This window comes from Blennius ocellaris (assembly GCF_963422515.1).
Source record: "Blennius ocellaris genome assembly, chromosome: 8".
Taxonomy (NCBI): Eukaryota; Metazoa; Chordata; class Actinopteri; order Blenniiformes; family Blenniidae; genus Blennius; species Blennius ocellaris.
The window spans coordinates 1,553,457-1,575,700 of record NC_137657.1 but is presented as its reverse complement, the minus strand read 5'-3'; the positions used below and the strand labels follow the sequence as shown (position 1 = coordinate 1,575,700).

The following is a 22,244-nucleotide window of genomic DNA, read 5'->3' as shown; positions in this document are numbered from 1 at the left end:
GGATGTTTAATTGCCCTTCAAGATATTTAATTGTCCCACTCGGTCCACGCAGGTGACTCGACTCCCTAATCGCTTGCTTGGTTTTCCAATTTGTTGTTCTAAATGTTCACCGTATTTTCTAATTGATTCATTAATTCCTCTCCATCCTGCAGTCAGTGTACACATGCTCCGCTCTCCTGTCAGTTTCTCTTCCTCTCGTTAATGTGACAGCACTGTCACTCATTAGCATCTCATTTACATACCAGACACCCCAACGTTATTACTCCATTCAAGTATCTCTATGAGGTTGTCGAACATCCGACCCACAGGCCAAGAGCAGCCCGCAACCCGGCCCAACCTGCAAAGACTCCAAGGTCCAAAATAAGAACGAGAGTCGATTGCGACATTTTCAGTGAGAATAATTTAAAATAGTGTGTTTTGTTCTGGAGCTGTCGTCACAAATTTGTAAAATTTGTCTTCCATCCAGCCATCCATCCATCCATCCATCCATCCATGCATCCATGCATCCATGCATCCATGCATCCATCCATCCATCCATCCATCCATCCATCCATCCATCCATCCATCTACCTTGGTTCTCTCTTAGTCCGTGTGGGGTTGCAGTGGCAATATAGAGAGCAAAGAAATCCAGACATCTCTGTCCCCTCCAGTTTCCTCCAGCTCTTCTGGGAGAACTCAACCTGCTCCCAGACCAAACCAGAGATCTAATTTCTCCAGAGAGTCCTTGACTTTGAATCTCTGCTGATGGCTGAACTTGGCCACTCTATCAAGCGACTCAAACTCATTTCAGCCTCTTGTATCCACAATCTCATTCTTTCAGTCATGACCAAAAGTCACTGACCACAGGTGAGGGTGGGGATGTAGTAAACAGAGAGGGCCCATGACACCACATGGATCCCTGCTTGCTCATACAGAATGGGAAATGCACTGGTCCTCCATGGTGGATCTTGCAGATGGTAGTCCCACGTTGCCCTGCGACACTGCCTGTTTGGGACATGTGGGCTACCCGGTCACCAGGTGCTTGCTGGACCAGACCAACCTTGGCATGGCTGCAGGGGTGTGTCCAGATAACCCTTGTCTGAGCAGGGTACACACTCATCTTTGTCCTCGTGGCATGGGTGAGGTTTGGACGTGTTTGTCTGAGCCTTCACTCCAGACCTTTCTGCTTTGGGTGGCCTTCCCAGCGGCATCTGCAATGGGTGGCAAGTCCAAGATTGGTCAACTTTTTTCATTTTTGTAAAACTGTATTGAAGTAAATATTCACTAAAACAATTCATACTTTATTAATAAATTAGGACCATTTTGGTCTAGATAGTATCCAAATGGTCTTCATGAGTTTTACATGTGTGTGGAGGATCACATTAAGCCAATCATCACAATGCAGCTTGAGATTAACAAAGAAAACATTCACATCAGTGTATTGCTTTTTTTTTACATTGGAATAACTCATTTATATACAACATTTTTGGATGTTCTACACTTCCTATTGTGATAAAAGATGGACACTGTTGAATCTTTCAGTGACAATTTCAACTCTGTCTGGTTTCATGATGATATATTTAATTCAATGTAGATAGTGTTGCATAACTCTCAAAACACTTTGCCCTAAATCCAAGGTAAACATTTGAAGTTATTTTCATTTGAACATTATTGTCTTACCTTCTGTTATAGTATATTAAAGATTAAACTGAACTGATTACAAAACACCAGCAGACAATCACCAAGCAGGAGTGTAGTGCGGGTGGTCCAGTGACATCATCACCATCACCATAATACTATGACTTCTACTACTACCACCAATAATAATAATCATAATCATAATCATTATAATAATAATGATAATCATAATAAAAAGAAGAAGAAAAATGTTATTTGTTGTTGTTTCTTGGTCTTATCTATGATGCCCAGATGTGCTGTATTTCCTGGACGCTTCCTTGTCTCCCTGTTGGGAGAGATTTGCTGAATTCATTGAAATGTTATTCACAGTTTTTGGCATCATTTGCTTCATATTGTACAGACTCATAACACACCAAACACACATTGGAGCAGAATTCCATGTCATTTAGTATCCAGTGAAACTGAGGAGAAACTTTCAATTTTTTTTTTTTTCAATATTTGTTGGTTAAACATAATCTTCTGTGAGTCTGTTTTAATGAAACCATTCAGATAATTGGCTGGGTTCAACTTTGTTTTCTAAATTCAGAACAAAATGTCATGTTGAATAGTTCCAATAAGACCTTCCTTTGGATTTTCTACACAGATTATTTAATGTGTCAGATTGGTCTGTGTTTTATTATTTCAGGTAGAATGAAACATCTGGTCTGAATGTGTGTCATTGCTTATGGAGACTTTTTTTTTTTTTTAATCTAAACATAAGAGACTGGGGGCATTAAAATGGTGAGCTGTATTGGAGTACTGAAGCATCCTCCATGCTCACCTTCGCACTACTTTCCCAGCATGCATCAGTGCTGCCTGGTGAAGAGTAAAACAATATGTGACATGTTTTGGTGTGACAAGAGGATTTCATTAACTGTGAGGGTCAAATATAAATAAAAACTAATATTTACAGTGACATAATTCTGTATTTCCCTGAACTAAGAATTATTTAATTGATAACTGTTTCAGAACAACAGTAATGCTAATAATACTAATAGTGCCGGCTTGCTGGGTGGAGGTGTTGCGGAGCAGACGGAGCGCTGTCAGCGGTGTGCAGCAGCCTCAGTCCGGGCTGCTCAGACCTGCAGCAGCCGCTCTCCCCCGCCGCTCCTCTGGTCTCCTCCTCCGGTTTCCTCCGGTGCTCTCCGCCGCTGCTGCCCTCCATCTGCGGACATGTAAAGTGGATGAACCAGCCGCTGTAATGTGGTGAGATTTGACGCTTTTTTTTTCTGTTGTATTCACCGCATCGCTCTCCTCTGTGCGTGTGTGTGTGTGTGGTGCGTGTGTGTGTGTGGTGCGTGTGTGCGCTGTCCTCCGTGCAGCTCCTCTCTGCTGGGATCCTGGGCTGCCAGAGGCTGCAGAGCCGTGCTCGTCGACTCCTCCAGAACCAAATGCGTGTGTGACAGACTGTCCACCTTCGCCATCTTAGCCCGGCTCAACCCCGACATGGTAAGTCCAGCAGAGCCGGGGGCTTTTCTGAAGATGCATCAGCTGTTTTTTCTCTTATTGTCATTACATATCAACAGATCCTCCCCCCTCCCTCCCTCTCTGCCTCCCCCTCCCTCCTCTTTATCTCGACATGCCAAAGCCGTGCTGCAAAAGGTTATTATAGGCTTGTCAAGGAAAAGGATCCATTTTTTTGGGGGGGTGGGGGGGTTGTGGTCTATTTTTGTGGCTGTTCACTGTGCCGTGTGTGTGTGTGTGTGTGTGTGTGTGTGTGTGTGTGTGTGTGTGTGTGTGTTGGGGGGATATCGACACGCGACATGGTGAAAGGGATTTTTGCAGATCACCCTCCCCACAAACACACATACACTCACACGCTTTTATTTCCACAGTGGATGTTCACATTAGCATATTTGAACAGATTAGACTGTCAGTGGTGTCTCCATGGTAACCGTGCCCCTTGGAGATGGTCCTGCATGGTCCTACAATGATTTGTGCATATTTAAACTTATCCAGTGAACCTGGCGGTCCAGCAGTGGTCTCAGTGGTCCAGCAGTGGTCTCAGTGGTCCAGCAGTGGTCTCAGTGGTCTAGCAGTGGTCTCAGTGGTCCAGCAGTGGTCTCATTGGTCTAGCAGGGGTCTCAGTGGTCTAGCAGGGGTCTCAGTGGTCTAGCAGGGGTCTCAGTGGTCTAGCAGTGGTCTCATTGGTCTCATTGGTCTAGCAGTGGTCTCAGTGGTCTAGCAGTGGTCTCAGTGGTCTAGCAGTGGTCTCATTGGTCTAGCAGGGGTCTCAGTGGTCTAGCAGTGGTCTCAGTGGCCTCAGTGGTCCAGGAAGCTCCAGCAGTGTATAGATGTCTGTCAGAGTCCCACTGACTCGAACGTGACCCACTTTCAGGGGGGACAGGCCACCTTCTTTGTGGGGATTTTCATTCAGCACCATTAGATATTATTAGACTGGAAATTGCCTCAGAAGCAGTTTGTTCAGTAGTTGCCGTGGTAACAGCAGCCAGCTCTCTTAAAGCAGCAGCAGAGGATGCAGAGGGTGTGTGTGTGTGTGTGTGTGTGTGTGTGTGTGGACATGTTGGATTGTCTGGGCCTTTTCATTGTGTGATGGTTGATATCTTCCTGGGTTTGTTATTAACAATAGGCCTTTGCTGTACTTTGGCATAGATTTTTTTTAATGAGTGGCTTTAGAAACTTTTTCTGTTCTCTACACAGTGTATGAAACATCTGTGGTATATGTTCTGATATAATCAACCAATTTCCCAGTGCAATATGTGTCAATATCATAAAAACTATGTGACGAATCATCCCAGATGAGAAACATTTCTGCATTTCAGTGGCACAAATATCAGTCAGAACACTGATGTGTTTGTCGATGTAGAGCTGTGCTTCACTCACAGTGACTTAGGCCCTGTTTACATGAAAACGATTACGAGTCTATACGCAAAACTTTCTTAACTTTTGGGAGGTTCGTTTACACGGCACCTGTGTGCGGATGCACTCTATCTGCAAAGTTTTTAATCCGGCTCTCAAGGTGGAAAGATTCTTTCATGGCCGCTCATCCCTCCTGCAGAGACTGCTGGAGGCTATTTAGCCTGTTACTGCGCCTGCGCAACTCTCCCCCTACCTTTGCCTTCCATCCCTTGTAAACAAACATGGCGACCCGCAGTGGTATGACTCGCAGTCAGTATTCTAGTTTTATTGCCAATATCAGTAGTTTTATAGTTGAGACTTACCCCTGATGTCTGATACGGATGTCAGGTGCTCTCCATTTTATTCATGTTTATAGCGTATTCTTCTCTGCAACACATGTCTGTATGGTTTTATCACAAAATCAAGCAACAGCGCCCTGCTATGGCCCATCATACTGTAGGGATTTACTACCTCATAAGGATCACTATTTATGTATTGGTTGGCTCTCGATAATGATTAATAATGATCAAAGATAGTTATTAATAATGTTGAATATTAATCTGATCTGTATCAGAACCTCGGAGCTCCACTGTCTTAACAGGAAATGATAGCCAATTCAGTTATATCAGTCTCATAAGATATACTAAACAGTTAATCAGGAATTTGAATTAATAGTTAAATTAATTACAATTACCAGAATTAACAGTAAAGCTTGAAGGATTTTGGAGTTCTTGACACAGAAGAGGTCGACATTTCATTCACCTTTGTGTTCATTAATAGAACAGCAAGTATGATTCCAAACATTATATTTATTTACAATGAAAACAAATAAAACACAGATTCTAACTACCTATATACAGCTGGGTGTGTGTAGGTGCATGTGTGTGTGTGTGTGGAGAGAGAAAGAGAGAGAGAGAGTTGGAGGGAGTGTGTGTGTGAGACGTGTGATGGAACTACAAAACAAGATGGCGGATCACAAGAAACTACATTCCAAATGGAGGTTGTCAGAGAGCAGGAGGTCTGTCCTGGGTCTCGGCCATGTGCTGGAGAACAATGGAACATGGAAGCTAGTCTTTAGCGTCTGCTTCCTGTGTGTCTCTGCTAAAGGACCATTTCTAGAATGAGTTTATGTGAATGAGACTTGTTTTGTAAAACGTGAGGAGTCATCAGATGGTGTTCGGTTACTGTGTGATGTTGTCTTTGATGTGATATGTGTAGGATTGTGAGTTAACTAGTTAGTAAAGCAAAGATTAGCATGCAGACCCTGTGTCTGTGGCAGAGCTAACGTTGGTTTACAGGTTGATAACTGCTCCTAGTATCATTATCTATAGAACTCGATCACTGTAACAGAATCGACACATCTTCATAAAGTTAAACAGTTCTATCATAGCATCAGGTTTAACTAATCTCAGGTAAAGCCCAGTTGTTGTTCCCACTTCCTTGAAGGAGTTCAGTTGTTGTCCTGCTGGAGGGAAGCTGGTGTCTTCTCCTGCAGTTAGCACCTCCTGCTAACTGTGGTTGCTGGTTCTGCAGGCTGAGGAGAAGAAGATGAAGTTGATGTTTCAGGAGTCCTTCTTTGCAGCTCCTGGTTGTTCCTTTTGTCCAGACTGAGGAGCTGGTCGCTCAGGTCTGTGATGGTTTTCCTGCTGGTTGAGGAAAACACAAAGAAGTTCTGTGAGGCGTCGTTTCCCTGGTCCGTCCTGGAGGAACTGGTTGGTTTTCCTGGTTGATGGGAGATCAGACTCTGGGTGCTGGTCTCTGGATCAGGGGAAGGTATGACCCTCGTGGTGGGTCAGCAGAGGAGCTGAGGAGTGAAGGCCTCTGGTTGCAAGAGCATCTGGTGTTAGCTGTGTGCTAACGCTGGCTGAGTTGAGCTGCTGGGAGCAGCTCTTCAGAAACCCACCTACTTGGAGTTTGCTTTGCAAGAGAGCAATGGAGGCTGGCTGAAGCCTTTTGTTGAACGTGTGAATTCAGAGGTGTCAAAGCCTGAGAGCTTCAACCGATCAGTGACTGGCTGATTGCATGGGGGAAGTGTCTTGTGAGCAGAAAGGGGGGAGGAAGGTCCTGCAGAAGGCCCTCCACCCCCACTGGGTGTGATGGTCAATCACATTCCTGGGTCAGAATTCATGTCATGACTGTGTATCATGACAAATGAATATTGTCTCTCCCCAGAAATGAACAAACTTTCTGTGGTCCTGTGAAATCCCAAAAATACTAACTACATCGTTGTCCTTGTGTCTGCTACTGCAGTGTAAAGACACTTTTTTTAACGGATTAGGTTCTTGCCATGTGAAACATTGTTGTGTAAACAAGGCCTGAAACAATGTCCTGAGGGCAGCAGATCACACTGAACTCCTCACCGAACTCCTCGTTGAACTCCTCACTGTAGTCCTCATTGAACTTCTCATTGAACTCCTCACTGAACTCCTCATTGGACTTCTCACTGAACTCCTCAATGAACTCCTCACTGAACTCCTCACTGAACTCCTCATTGGACTCCTCACTGAACTCCTCGTTGAACTCCTCACTGTAGTCCTCATTGAACTTCTCATTGAACTCCTCACTGAACTCCTCATTGGACTTCTCACTGAACTCCTCAATGAACTCCTCACTGAACTCCTCACTGAACTCCTCATTGGACTCCTCACTGAACTCCTCGTTGAACTCCTCACTGTAGTCCTCATTGAACTTCTCATTGAACTCCTCACTGAACTCCTCAATGAACTCCTCACTGAACTCCTCACTGAACTCCTCATTGAACTCCTCAATTAACTCCCCACTGAGCTCGGCATTGAACTTCTCACTGAACTCCTCATTGAACTCCTCACTTAACTCCTTATTGAGCTCCACACTGAACTCCTCACTGAACTCCTCAATGAACTCCTCATTGAGCTTCTCACTGAACTCCTCGCTGAACTCCTCACTGAACTCCTCATTGAACTCCTCATTGAGCTTCTCACTGAACTCCTCGCTGAACTCCTCACTGAACTCCTCATTGAGCTCCATACTAAACTCACTGAGCTCCTCACTGAACTCCTCATTGAACTCCTCATCAAACTCCTCATCGAACTCCTCATTGAACTCCTCATCAAACTCCTCATCGAACTCCTCATTGAACTCCTCATCAAACTCCTCATCGAACTCCTCATTGAGCGCTTCTCTGAAAAAAGCTGATGTATGTCCCTGTCACTCCTGTAAAATCTTCCTCAAGCCTTGGCTGCAGACCTTTAACTGATCTCAGCATACGTTTTCATGCATGTTGATGTTGAGGTTTGCAGGGATGAGCTGCTAATGATTTACTGTTTTCATATGCTCATACAACAAGGGTGTGTGGTGTGTGAAACCTCAGCTCTTTTCTGTTGGAATGTGTGCAAGATGCCGGTAAAACCCTGGGAATCTTCATTGTTATTATGGGGACATATTACCTTTGTAGACATTACAGAAGGTTTATTTCCAGGTATCATCACATTATTCTGAGCATCAGTTATGGAATCAGAGTATCAAAATATTGTCTCTATCAGGGTTTGTGTTGGGAGTTATGAGCTTTGTCCAAAGAAGGGAAATATTCGTTCTGATAAGCTATGTTTGGTACAAATCATTCATGTAAACATGGACAGTCTGCTGGAATCAGAGCTGATCGCTTAAAGAGCGTGTGAACTGAATCATCTCCCCTCTGTCACACAAGGTGCACAGACAGTTTTCTAGCAGATGTATTTAAAGTGTTCCAACCTCGTTAAAAGGGAGCATCTCTGTGATACTGAAGTGTGTTTTCATTCAATTCATGACATGATCTACTGGACACACTGGAGCTGATTTTAGGCTTTGTTTACTAATAGCTGCACATTGTATCCCAATCTTAACATCATTATTATGTTACCATTAGAATTATAAAAACTGAACCGTGATAGATGATGTTTCCACACACTGTGCATGTCAACACTCCAGTCATATGGTTTCCTGCTGAACCATAAACACACCTGGTAGATGACAGAAAAGCATGGCTCAGTCAAAGTTAGGGAGCACAGACAAGAGCAAGAGCACTGTCACTAACGTCCTCAACCTCACTTTATGTATTCATCACAAAGGATTTCCTCATCACAGCATTCAACAATATGTTGACCTGATTGTTTGCAGAGTAACTCGATTATTTCACTGTAACACTGAATATCCAAGATGAAAGAAGAGCCAGGGAACATCAGCCCAGTGAGTTAATAGGTCACACAGGAAGTCACACAGGAGGTCGCAGAAATCACACAGAAATCACACGGGAGGTCACACAGAAATCACACAGGAGGTCACACAGAAGATCACAGGAGGTCTCACAGGAAGTCACACAGGAGGTCAGAGGAAGTCACACAGGAGGTCACACAGGTCACACAGGAGGTCACAGGAAGTCACACAGGAGGTCACACAGAAGATCACAGGAGGTCTCACAGGAAGTCACACAGGAGGTCACAGGAAGTCACACAGGAGGTCACACAGGTCACACAGGAGGTCACAGGAAGTCACACAGGAGGTCACACAGAAGATCACAGGAGGTCTCACAGGAAGTCACACAGGAGGTCACAGGAAGTCACACAGGAGGTCACACAGGTCACACAGGAGGTCACAGGAAGTCACACAGGAGGTCACAGGAAGTCACACAGGAGGTCACACAGGTCACACAGGAGGTCACAGGAAGTCACACAGGAGGTCACAGGAAGTCACACAGGAGGTCACAGGAAGTCACACAGGAGGTCACACAGGTCACACAGGAGGTCACAGGAAGTCACACAGGAAGTCACAGAAATCACACAGGAGGTCACACTGGAGATCACAGGAAGTCACACAGGAGGTCACAGGAAGTCACACAGGAGGTCTCACAGGAAGTCACACAGGAGCTCACACAGGAGGTCACAGAAATCACACAGGAGGTCATGTCCACACCATTTGGTAAGAAAAATACCTCCTAAAGCTGAGCAGCAACTGCTTCCATGTCTGTGGGATTGAATGGGTTGCTGATAAACCTCACAAAATCTTCCACTTAATCCATTTCTTGAAAACCTGTCAAATTCAGCCCTGACTATACCCAGGTGGACACATTATTGTTCAGGGTGGGCTTCTCACACTTTATTTGAAAGTCACTCCAGGTTTAGGAAGTGTGTGAATTTTCCTTTTATCAGCTGAGAAATCCACGTGAATCTGGCCTTAAATGCGTGACAGAACACATAAACAGTTTTATTTTGAAAATGCTCATTTAAGCTTCCGTTAGTGTGCATTGAGTTTTATTTTGCAAAATGCTCCACTCTCGTCAACGATTCTTTCCCATACTTTAGTCTGTCAGTTTTTTTTATACATCATTTCGCCTTGTTAAGATCTTTCCAATCACTGTCCTGACGGTCCTCAGAAGAATGATGTTGCTTCAAACCATCTGTGGTGCAGAAAAGGTCAGGGAGCTCTGCTCTGCATCCAGCATAAAACCTGAGACCAGGTCCAGCGCACCTGATCACTAATGGTTATCACGTGAGGCATGATATGGATCAGGATAATCAAGGTAGGACTGTCTGAAAAGATCAGCTTGGCCGTGACAGTGAACCACACAACTTGGTGAAGGTTTCTTTTGCAGTCCGAACTCTGAGGAGTCTCCGCTGCTATTGCTGCACATTGTCACGTCATCTTTTTCTGACGCATATCGCGGTTGTTTGTGGTGATCCACTAACCAAAAGCCAATTAGCCTAGCCACCATGGGCGGAAGTGGGGGGGCTTTTGCTTTCAGTCCAGACCAATCAATGAGCCGTGTTTCTTCTTTTACGTCCTCTCTGGTCAGTGTTTGTTTCGGGTGATAGCGCCCCCAAATAAGCATCTGTGATTGCATGACATTTTCCAGGTGGTTTGATCTCGTCCCAAAAGTGCTGCTTGAATGCCACATGAACCAAATGAAGGTGTGAAATCTCCCCCCCAAGTGAACTGAGTCTTGAACTACCCAAATGTGAAATGCCCCTGAAGAAGAGATCTGATAAGAAAGGCTGCAGAAACACTCTGATCTCTGAGCATCGAATCATCACTGCCCAACATGCTGTGCTATAGCAGAACAAAGCAACTCCTCTGTTTTACATTCTGGAAAGTGGGCTGTTTTTGACATGCGCAAATATGATTTTGAAAATCTCACTGGAGGAAAAAGTTGATGTCTCAGGTCAGAGTGCAAAACATTCCCCGTGTCCAGAGAATGAGAGGATATTTGTTGGATTCATCAGGGAGAGGACATGGAGAGGACTGTTACCTTGTGTCATGGAAATGTTACCAGAGGTGGATCAAGGATTATGGATTATAGATTATGGATTATGGAGGTAGAAATGGTATCAGTCATTTAACGTTGTGTTCAAGACACCTAATATATTTGTGTTACATTTAATTTTGGTACATTTTCCCAGTTCCGTCCAAGCAGAGATTTCATGTTATATATATATGTATATTTGTAGTGAACTTCCATGAATAAGCCTCAGTAAACTGCCACCAGGGCCTTCACCTGCGGAAACTTTGGCAGATGTACAAATGGGTGCAAACACATGCGGAAGTTACCAAACACACAAAATCTATTCATGAACAAAGATAATCTTAGGGCGGCATGGCTCTGTTGGTAAAGTGGTTGTCTCCCAATCAGAAGGCTGCCCTCCAAACACAACTCATTCTGTCTATTATTCATTCATATAATTCATAATTTTTTATTTTTATCTGTTGCTGCAGTATGGAGGACTAAACACACCAAAATTAAATAAATAAAAACACCATCAAATAATTGCTTAAATGTGTCATTAATTAATTAAAATTGGAATTAAATACAAAAACAAGTTCTAAGTTAATTTAAATACTGAGTAGTTTTATGTAAAAAGCATATATGCTCATTTCACTATTTTCTTCAAGAATTTATTTGATGAAACTAGTCATCAGATTCAGTTGGTGGAGCTGACGCTGATCTAGTCAAATACATTGCTTTGGTCTGAAGTGGATCTGCAGGAACGTTCTACAAAGTTGGTGAGAGACGTTTTACAATGTAAACTATTTCTCGCCATTGAGGCGTTTAATTTACAGGATCCAGTATTCACTGTAGTTTGTGTCGATTGCAAATAAAGTTCAGTTAAATAAAGTATCCAAACTAATGTAGAGGTGCAACAGTAGGAACTATAACTACAGTTGTTATGTATCGTGTAATGCCTGGGATACCCGGCCAAGCTGAATGAAACCTCAGAGGTGTGTAGACGTTAAGAAATCAAAGTTTTACTGTGAGTGAGGAGCAGACGTTAACATATAGCGCCACCCAGTGTATCGGAATATAGTCAGTAGCTCTGTATTGCTGTTATCTGGGATTGATCAGCCTTGACTTGATGTGCAGGGGAACCAATCATGTGTAAGGATCCGCCCACTGACTTTGATGGGCAAGTCTGATGGTTCAAATAAATTCATGAAGAAACACCAGACCGAGACATCGATAATTAAATAGTGAAATATTGTTTTTATTCATTTAAATGAATTAATGGCACATTTATGTATTTCATTCTAATTTTAATTAGTTATTTACACATTTAAGTCAATTGCTTATTGATATAACGTTGGCTCATTTAGTCCTCCATACTGCAGACTGAAGTACTCCAGAAATGCTTCAGTAGCGCTGGTGTTTGGTCCATTCACAGTATTTCTTCCGAAGACATTGATTGTTTTAAAGTTTGGTTCTCTGGCAGCTGTTTGACGAAGAGCGAATAGTGTGAGGGCCACAGACTGGAGCAGTGATTAGTGTTTTTGCCTCCCAGCGAGAAAGTCCGGGTTCAAACACTATCCAGGGCCTTTCTGTGGATAGTTAGTATTTTCTCCCCGTGGGTGCATGGGTTTCCTACAGGTGCTCCATTTTCCTCCCACAGTCCAAAAACATGCTGTGAGGTTAATTGGTGATGCTAAATTGTCCTTCGATGTGGGTGTCTATCTCTGTGTGTTTGTCCTTTGATGGACTGGAGACCTGTCAGGGATGCCATGGATGGATGGATTGTGTTTTCTTCTGGAGCAAGTTTGATCTGATGGTGTTTTCTTTGAGCATTTAAACACATGATACACAGAGATGTCAAGATGGCTGACAGAGCAGCAGTGCTGGTGTGACCTCCTGTGAGACTCAGTCTGTAGTTTTATAATTTGCTCTACTTTATGATCAGTTCAACTTGCCTTACATTTTCTGCGTTTTCTCTTATCACCCTTTGTTACAATTTGTGTGTTTGTTTCTTTAAACAACACGCATAATACTGCCAATTGTTTGCACAGCTTACACAGCGTGTATCTACAGCCCTGTCATGACTCAACCCGTCACCAATAAGGCTATCCTGGACGCCTTACAGGCAGTGAAGAGCAACATGCTGTCTCATTTTGATGCTAAAATGGACGGTGTTCAAAGTAGTGTTAATGCTCTGAGTGACTCATTTAATACACTGGGCACTAAGGTCAATGAGCTAGAAGTCAGTGTTGCCACCAACCAAGATGGTATCACCAACCTGAACGCATGCGTAAAGTTTCTGGAGAAACAAAACCCACTTCTGTCGGAGAGGCTGGAGGATACCGAAAACCGCAGGAGGGCTTTGAACCTTCACTTTCTCAGAGTTCCTGAGAACTCAGAGGGCTGAGACATGATTAGTTTTGTTGGTCAGCTTCTCTCTCAACTGTTTGGCCTGGATCACTTCCCTTCTCCTCCGGTGATTGAAAGAGTGCACCGTATTGGTTCCAGAGGTGAACATTCCAAAGCTGTTCCAAGGCCAATCTTGGTAAAGTTTTCATACTTCCAAAACAAGCTGAAAATCCTTCGTCTCGCCCGTGGAAAGAAAGGTCTGGTGTTCAAGGGATTCCAAGTGCACATCTATCCCGACTTCAGTGCTGCAGTGATGGAGAAACAACATCAGTTCATCCCTGTTAAAAACAGGCTCCGTGACTTGAATTTAAAGTATGCTGTGCTATATCCTGCAATGCTACATGTCCAAGCTGATGAGGATGTCACTCTGCTGTTTCGGACGCCTGAGGATGTGGAGATGTTTGTCCGTGAACGAAAAAAGAAATCCCCGTAATGATGGTCCGCAATAACTTTTTCTTGAGGAACTTTCTGTTTCACTCATGTCGTTGAACGCCTTGTTTGCTGTAAACCTGTCTGACGCTGTGTTGCAGTTGTATTAGGGGGTAAAGACTTCCTGTTTACCGTAAAACTGTCTGACGTTGTAAAGCAGTATTTTGCTGGTACGTATCCTTTTGCTCTTTCCTTTTTTATTACTTGTGCTTTGATGCGTAGGCAGTATTTTCCTTAGTTGAGCTTTGAATCAATTAATATATTGCGAGTACTGCAGACTGAGCTTCTTTTTTGTGTCTTGGTAAAAAAATGTTTTTGCTTGTCCAAGTGTGTGTATGTATTGTCTGTGTTTGGTGGGATTCATGGGTTATTTATGTCAATTTTGTATTATGTTCTTACCCTGTCTCTCACATTTCGATTATGGTTAATGGTCTTTATATAATTCATGTGAACATCTGCAGCCTGTTTCATAAATTTGACCAAGTTAAGGCATGGCTTACACACAATAAACCTAGTATTATTGCTATATATGAAACATGGCTTTCTCCTAATCATACTGATAATGATGTTAGTTTAGACAATTATATTCTGTACAGAGCAGACTGAGGTGAGAGAAGAGGTGGTGGAGAAGCCACTTATGTGTCATCAAGCCTCCATTCAAAACTCATCCTACCAGAGGTGAAGCAGTGAAATATAAAGGTTTATTTATTAAAATAATCTTACCTGAAAATAAACAAGTAATAGTAGGTAATATATGTAGACCTCCAGATTTCCCTGCTGCCTCAATACAGAATATTATTTCTACTGTTGCATCATTAAGCCAAACTGGAGAACTTGTATTACTTGGTGACTTTAATATTAACTGGTTATCCCCATCCTCTACCCGTGAATGGAACATCTTTAACAGTGCAAATTTCTCTAAACTTATTAAAGAACCCAGCAGAATTACTCCTACAACTAAAACCTTAATTGACTTAATTCTAGTTACTAATGCTTATAGATTTCTCGAATCCGGTGTCCTCTGTGACTGTTTCAGTGATCACTGTATTATCTACTGTAGATGGAAAATTAAAATTCCCCGCCTGCCTCCTAAATTTCTTACAGTTCGACAAACTAAAACCTTCAACTGCGATAGCTTTAACAATGACTTAATAAATGTTAACTGGAATAGACTGCAATTTAATATCTTATGGTAATGAGGCATGGCAATATTTTCATGATGAGGTTTTGAAGGTCATAAATATGCATGCACCTAAGAAAGTGATCAAAGTCAAAGGTCACCATCTTCCCTGCATGAATGGTGACCTGCTTAATCTCTTTAAACAAAGAGATTAAGCAGTATCGCCTCACTAAAGAGTCTGCTGACTGGGAAGCATATAGATTACTTAGGGACACTTGTACAACTCTCACTAGAAATGCCAAATCAGATTAGTACAAAAACTGATTATCTGATAACTTCAATAATTCAAAAAAATTCTAGAATAAACTCAATGACTTATTAGACAAATCTGATTCTGCATCTACCAATATATGTATTAATAATACAACTACCACCGATCCAATGGTCATTTCAAATGCTTTCAGTCAACACTTCTCCCGTTCACCTCAGGTACAGACTCCCCGTCATTCCACTGTAGTCTCTGGTTATCAGGTCACTCACAGCTCGTTTTCTTTCAGACCACAGCAACATTTCTAATTACAGACCCATTTCAATTATTCACTGTATTGTCAAAGTCTATGAAAAGGTAATTTTTAATCAACTCTCTGACCATCTATCCGAAAATAATTTGTTATCTCTCTTCAATCTGGATTTAGAAAATATTTTTCAGCAACTTCTGCTCTACTGAAATTTATTTATGATATCTTCACTGGCTTTGATGCTTTATTTATTGCCCTTACCAAGACATTGGTAGACTGGCACTGATGCTTTATTTATTGACCTTACCAAGGCATTTGACATGGTTGACCATTATCTCCTTCTTGACACACTCTATGCGATCGCTCTTGATAGGCACTCTCTTCTTTGGTTCAACTCATATCTACATCATTGCCAACAATGTGTTTTTTATAAAGGTAGCGACTCTGATTTTCAGAGTATAGATAGAGATGTCCCTTAGGGTTCCTGACTTGGTCTTCTTTTGTTCACAATATTTATTAATGATCTTCCTCTTACTTGCACAGACTGTAATATTCAGCTGTATGCAGATGATACAGTAATTTACTGCTCAAAATCTAATGTCACTCCAACATGACTTTGATGTAGTACAGATATGGCTTCAAGATCATAAACTCCTACTTAATCACACCAAATCTCATTCAATTTTATTTCGCTGGAATAACATTTGTACACATGGCCGTGAGATTGATCTTGCCTATTTAGACACATCACCCATCATAACAGTAGAGCCAGTAAAGTATTTAGGTCTCATGCTTGACGACACTCTTTCTTTTACCACTCATATTTATTCTGTTACAAACAAAATCCCTTATCGTTTGAAATTACGTCATCAATAAAGTTTATCTGTAAGTAAACGGATCATTTCTTAACTATTATTTCCTATCTTAGATTATGGTGATGTCATTTATCAAAATACCACATTAACTGATCTGCAGCCACTCACTGTTGTTTATAACAGTCTGTGCAGGTTCATTCTTCACTGCCCTTTCAGAACCCACCACTGTCTGCTGTAACTCTCTTGGCTTACTCCTTCTGCTAGATGTCCGCTTCACTGGTTACATTATATTCTTAAATGCATACATTTTTAGTTAATATTTAATTCCTTTCAGATCTACTATTAATGTGAGACACGCATCTCAAACATTCTTTATTGTCCCAAGAACAAAAAAAAAGTAATTGGTGAATTCTCATTTAAGTATAAAACCCCCTTTGACTGGAATACTCTTCCCGCCTCTATCCGCTCTATAACTTCCCTTAATATGTTCAAAAATTGTATTATATTGTACAATACCTTGAGAATATTTTTAACTGTTTCTGATTCTTTTTTATTATATCTCAAATGTGTACGTTTATTTATTTATCTTTCTTTTTTTCTTTCTCTTTTTGTTAAAACTGATATAACTATTGATATGCGAGAGCCTAGTGTGTTTGGGTGTGAGTGTGATTGTGTGAATGAGGTTTGTTATATTTTGTATTGTTTTTTATATGATATGGTTTGTAGTCTATTAGTTTCATGTACAGCTGCTTCTGTTTTGTGCTCCTGTTTTTTGTTTTGTTTACATTACCAGGGACCCTTTGAAAATGAGATGCTGCATTTCAAGGGGTTTATCCCAGAAATACAATGAAATGAAATGAAATGATGTCTAGGCCTGACAAAAATAGACCAGATACCTAAACATAGGTTTTTGCTTTTGGCAGAGGTTTCTGAGGAACAATTATTACTGAGTATTATTTAAATCAGGGGTCAAAGTAAAAACTTTGAGATTGCATTTATATCATTTCTAGTCATTTTTATCATTGAAGTCTCAAATATTGACTTGTAGAAGAACGGAGTACACTAATGGTATTTGACCATTAGTACCTACTCAGCTCACCTTGCCTCACCTCACCTCTACTGGACTGTTTTGTTCTTTCTCCATTACACTGACGTATCACTGCGGCGTGGGCGGAGTCATTAGAGCTTTTCCCCCATGCACAAGTAGTTACTCCTGATAGAATCTGTATCCCTGATGAAGAGCGAACATGCATTTTTGAAGAGTTGAGTAACAACTCTGCATTGGCTATCAGCTCAAATTATTAATATTACAAAATGTGGATTGTAACGATCATGCTTTATTTTCAAGATGTGCTTCACTGTCTGGTGTTTCAGTTTAACTGTTGCTCCTGTTAACTGGTGATCTACTTCTGGCACCAGTTGTTAACAGCAGCTGATGTTAAAATAAGACAAATAAACTGTATGATACTTTAGACTTTAATGTAAATATGGTTAAACGGCGTTCACCAGGACAGCTACGGATTTTGGTTGGGTTTTTGACATCTGCTGAGAAAAGGGGATACATGAGGATACATAAGTCACCAGGTAACAGTTTCCCAGTCATAGGTGACTGGGAAACTTTTAATCCCAAACACCGGTGGTATTTGTGGGTGTCCATTATCTTGGAGACCTTTTGATGCTCATAGCAGGTCACTCCGTTTAGCTAAATCCTCTCGTCGGCCACCAGACAAGGACATGTCTTCACCTCGTCACTACTTCGTAAAATTGATGTCTGTGCATCTATCTCTTGCTCGTGAGCGCACTTGTCTTGATTGGGTTTTGATAATGGTGGGGTGAACGAGACGCGGTCAAGGAGGTACCAGGAAATTACAGAGTACGTGGTACTATCACATAATTGAATGGCCTAAAAGGCAAGGAGAGGTGAGGTTGGGCCGACTCAGGGCAACTAGAAAAGCACCAGAAAAGCACCAGAATAGTTTTCCTTGGAGACGTTCACATTGGCTCATCTGTGATCTCAGTGAGGCACAATTCCTCATGAGCTCGCAGAAACATGAAGATTTCATTTCCAAAGCTTCTGGCCTGCTGATACCTGCTGATGCCGTACAGGTCTTCTACAGCAGGTCAAGAGCCGCTGGTGAAATGTAGTCATGGTGTTGGACAAGGTGCTCTCTGTAACATCCCAACAGGTCACTCTGATGTGAAGAACGTGGCCTAAAGACAGCTTCCAGGCGATACAGGTCATTAAAACACTCCTTCATCCACATCTGACACTGTAACATTGATTCATCCCTGCAGGCAACGGCACTCATTCTTAGAAATACAATAGAAACAAAATATCAAGGGGTATCAAAGCTAAATTCAGCAAACCCAGAAGTTCATTCTCAAATGTAGTTTGTCTTGAAAAGAACAGGATGTCAGACTCAGCAAACCGGTTTGTTTTCATCTTTGTGGTTCCAACTGTGTTTTCTGTAGTTTAACAGCAGGGCTGTATGTTGGTGTCCAGCTAAGCCTCTTGCTTCACAGTGAGACCCATTGTTTGGATCCCTTCTGTGTGCAGTTTGCATGTTGGTGTCCAAGCTGCGGCCTGCAGGCCATCTGCAGTTCAATGTTCAATTTGTGTCATCCCACAGGAAGTTATAAAGTTAAGAAGCTGACTCTAGAAACATAACTGATTTGTAGTTGTGAGTTCTAATACATGGTGGAGCTTTGGATCTCAGGAGTCCTCGGCCTTCAACCTGAGTTCAATCAGAGCATTAACACCAAGGACAACTTCCTGATGCGCATTGTGTTGCTTGGACTGAACACTATTTTTAGTCCATGCACTGACTGTTAATCTCATGACTAAAATGAGACTAATTGAAGAAAGATGTTGCTGCTGGTGACACAAAGTGACAGAAGACATTCAGGATGCAGAAAATGTCAGTGAAATACTGACATACTTCAGTGACTCAGCTTCTTCTACCCTGGGGTTTCCACACTTTTCTGTTTGTGGCCTTCAGTCTAGAAACTCCTGGACTGTTGACCCTGATATGACTGTGTGTTCAGGACCAACCTGATTTAACTCCTGCTAGTCTGGAGTGAGAGTGGCACGTCCTCACTGCGCTGTCCTCTGTCCTCACTGAGCTGTCCTCCATCTTCTCTGAGATGTCCTCTGTCCTCAATGAGCTGTCCTCTGTCCTTACTGAGCTGTTCTCCATCCTCTATCCTCCATCCTCGCTGGGGTGTCCTCTGGTCTTACTGAGCTGTCCTCCGTCCTCCATCCTCTCTGAGCTGTCCTCTGTCCTCATTGAGCTGTCCTCTGTCCTCACTGAGCTGTCCTCCATCTTCTCTGAGATGTCCTCTGTCCTCAATGAGCTGTCCTCTGTCCTTACTGAGCTGTTCTCCATCCTCTATCCTCCATCCTCGCTGGGGTGTCCTCTGGTCTTACTGAGCTGTCCTCCGTCCTCCATCCTCTCTGAGCTGTCCTCTGTCCTCATTGAGCTGTCCTCTGTCCTCACTGAGCTGTCCTCCATCCTCGCTGAGCTGTCCTTGTTGCAGGCTGCCTCCACCTGTGCAGACGACAGCCAGTTTGCAGCTCTGTCGCAAGCTAGAAGCTTCATGCCCCCTGGGGGAAGCTAAATTGTGGCAGCTCCTGTTGCCCGCCGTCCTCGTCCTCGCTCTGCCTTCTCTTCCCCCTCGCTCTATTATTGTGTGAGACAACCATGGCAACCGTGCTAATTATTCCTACTGCAATACATCGTAGCTTCCAAATGGCCCAGCCACGGTGTCTGCAGCTCGCCTCCGACAGCCTCGGCATGACAAACACCCCCCACACCCCACCCCCCCTCCCTCTACCCATCCTCCTCTCCAACGCTCACTCATTCCATCACAGCAGTTTTTCTCTCTGATGCAGTAATATCTTCCAGTTCCCTGTCACTGTGCTTCCTGCATCACTCAGTGTGCTGCTGCCACCTCTTGTGTCCATTTTGCTGGCTCCAGCTTTGCAGCAGAGCTTTAGAAGGAAGACAGAGAAGGAAAGACTGCAGTCACAGAAAAAAGCCGCCTGAAATGGCCTTATTGCCACTGTGAGACCTGTGTGGTCGGGAGGAGGAAGCAATGTGCCTGTGCTGCCATCATTTGGGGTGTTGTAGCCTGTGTGAGGCTGTAGATGCAGTGACAGCCCTCTTTGGCCAATTAGCGAACATTGTAAGAGTAACTAATACGTACACAGGGCCGCTGGAGAGTCTGAACACTGATCTACACTCTATTCATGTTCCATCACTGAAGGAACACCAAATAATGCTGCTAAAGGTTCCTCTGAGGCTGCTGCAGGGACACAATGTATTGAGGTACAGATGATTCACAATGACAATCAATGTGGGGGGGGTGTTCTGATAGATGTGATAATACCCATGAGTCAAATGGGATTTATTGACATCATGAAGCCATGTTGCAATGTGGTTTGACTATGGTCAACAATTTCTAAACACAATGATTATTACACAATGAAAACTAGTGACACACAAAAAAACACAATAAAAGTATAAAAAGCACCCTGCAACCTGGCCAAACTGTAAAGCAAAAACAATACAGACAAACACCAACAGGACACATTTGCGTACATGTTCTGCACTAAACTGTATGAATGTCATTTGAAAGAAATGAGGACATAAACTTGAGATTTAAAGTACTTTATATTTGAATTTAAAACAGGTTTTTACTGACTCCGTTCCGCCATTGTACATACTCTCTGATCACCACATTGATGTGAAGCAGTACTTTATATCCAGCAGAATGTCTGCTGATGTTCGTTGCCACGTTCGTTGGCCAATAACAGTTTCATTTGTGAGTGAATGATCTGTCTTATGTCATTGTTTTCTGGTTGGAGCAACTCTTCAGTCAGTCTCAGAGTTTTTGTTCTTCAGTCTGGTTCTCTGGTTTTCCATTTCGGTGGTTCTGTGTTTTATAATTATCTGGTTCTCCAGTTCCCTGATTCTCTCGGTCTCTGGTTCTGTAGTAATGTGGTTTTCTACTCTGGTTATCTGATTATTTGGTCCTCTGGTATTCTGGTGTGGACTAGGGCCAGACTTTCCACTGAGTTCAGCTATTAGCTGTGGAAGTAAAAGTTAGCATGTCTCAGTAGACCCCCCCCACCCCCTCGCTTTCAACCCACTGCAGTGCAGATTAATCAGAGGGATTTAATTAACTTGGCCCCGGCACACATCAAACCTAGAGACAAGACAGGCTATAAACTCAGCCAATTATCTCCAGCATGAGGTGTGGGTGTACCAGGGGGGCTGAGGGGGGGCATCTCATGTACACCACCCAGTGTCGACCAGCAGCTACAGGGCTAACCCTGGTCCTCCACACAAGCAGTGAGCTGCAGTTGAGCCCGAACTGGCTCCACAATACTGAATGCTGGTCTACAAGACCTGGGTTCACCCTGATCAACTCAACAGACCTGATTGGTGACATGGAAACATACAATTATAAACACTGGCAACACCAAAGTATTCCTTTTACTGCAAAATATATATCTTGAAAATGTCCATGCATATTCTTAAGTGCTGTCAATAGTGTAAATAAAATAACTAATTAATTGCACAATTTTGGGGTAATTTTTCTGCTTAATTTAAGCTTGTAATGGATGTCTATTTATGGAAAATCATGGAATTAAAATAAATTCAACACACAAAGAGTATATATATCAATTCAAAGACTGCTTTTATAACTTTTGTATCAACTTTGGTTGAACGCCATTTCTCTCAAAGTTGAACAAAAAGAAAAAATATGTCTTAAATCCACTAACAGATAATCTGACAAAATCCAAGTGCAGGTCAAGCACTTTGACAGTTTAAACATTACATGAACTAAGTTGCATTAATGCACTGAAATATCCACTAAAGCCCTGTTTCCACCGCATAAAAGGTGCAAGAATGGAGTGGGCTCGTCCTTTAAGGTTCGGGTTTCCAGAATTTGGGATTTTCCAGAAACAACTGCTCCAAAGGTTAACGCTTCTCCGTCACCCTTCCTTTGGGGGACTCCGGTCCATAGAACGTGTCTGATTTTGAAGAGCCATCTGCTGATTGGTTAGTGATGTATTGCACACCCTCAATATTTTAATATGTTGGCAGTATGAATCCTCTGTTGTTAATTTATTCAGCTTTGCACTGGTTGTTTTGTTTCTTTTCTTTGCTATGCAAGTTTCATGTTGGTCCTGAAAGAGC

General features: G+C 42.5%; 1 protein-coding gene across 1 annotated transcript in view; it reads left to right on the top strand.

Moving 5' to 3' along the window:
* The window catches only part of LOC308133759 (adhesion G protein-coupled receptor B1-like), a gene marked incomplete at both ends in the record, with an annotated part of 182,655 nt that overhangs the window by 113,419 nt on the left and 46,992 nt on the right, over positions 1 to 22,244 (top strand). The window contains one exon of the mRNA XM_080501270.1: positions 2,979 to 3,105. Within this exon, the coding sequence (XP_080357396.1) occupies positions 2,979 to 3,105 (127 nt within the window). The remainder of the gene's footprint in view (positions 1 to 2,978; positions 3,106 to 22,244) is intronic.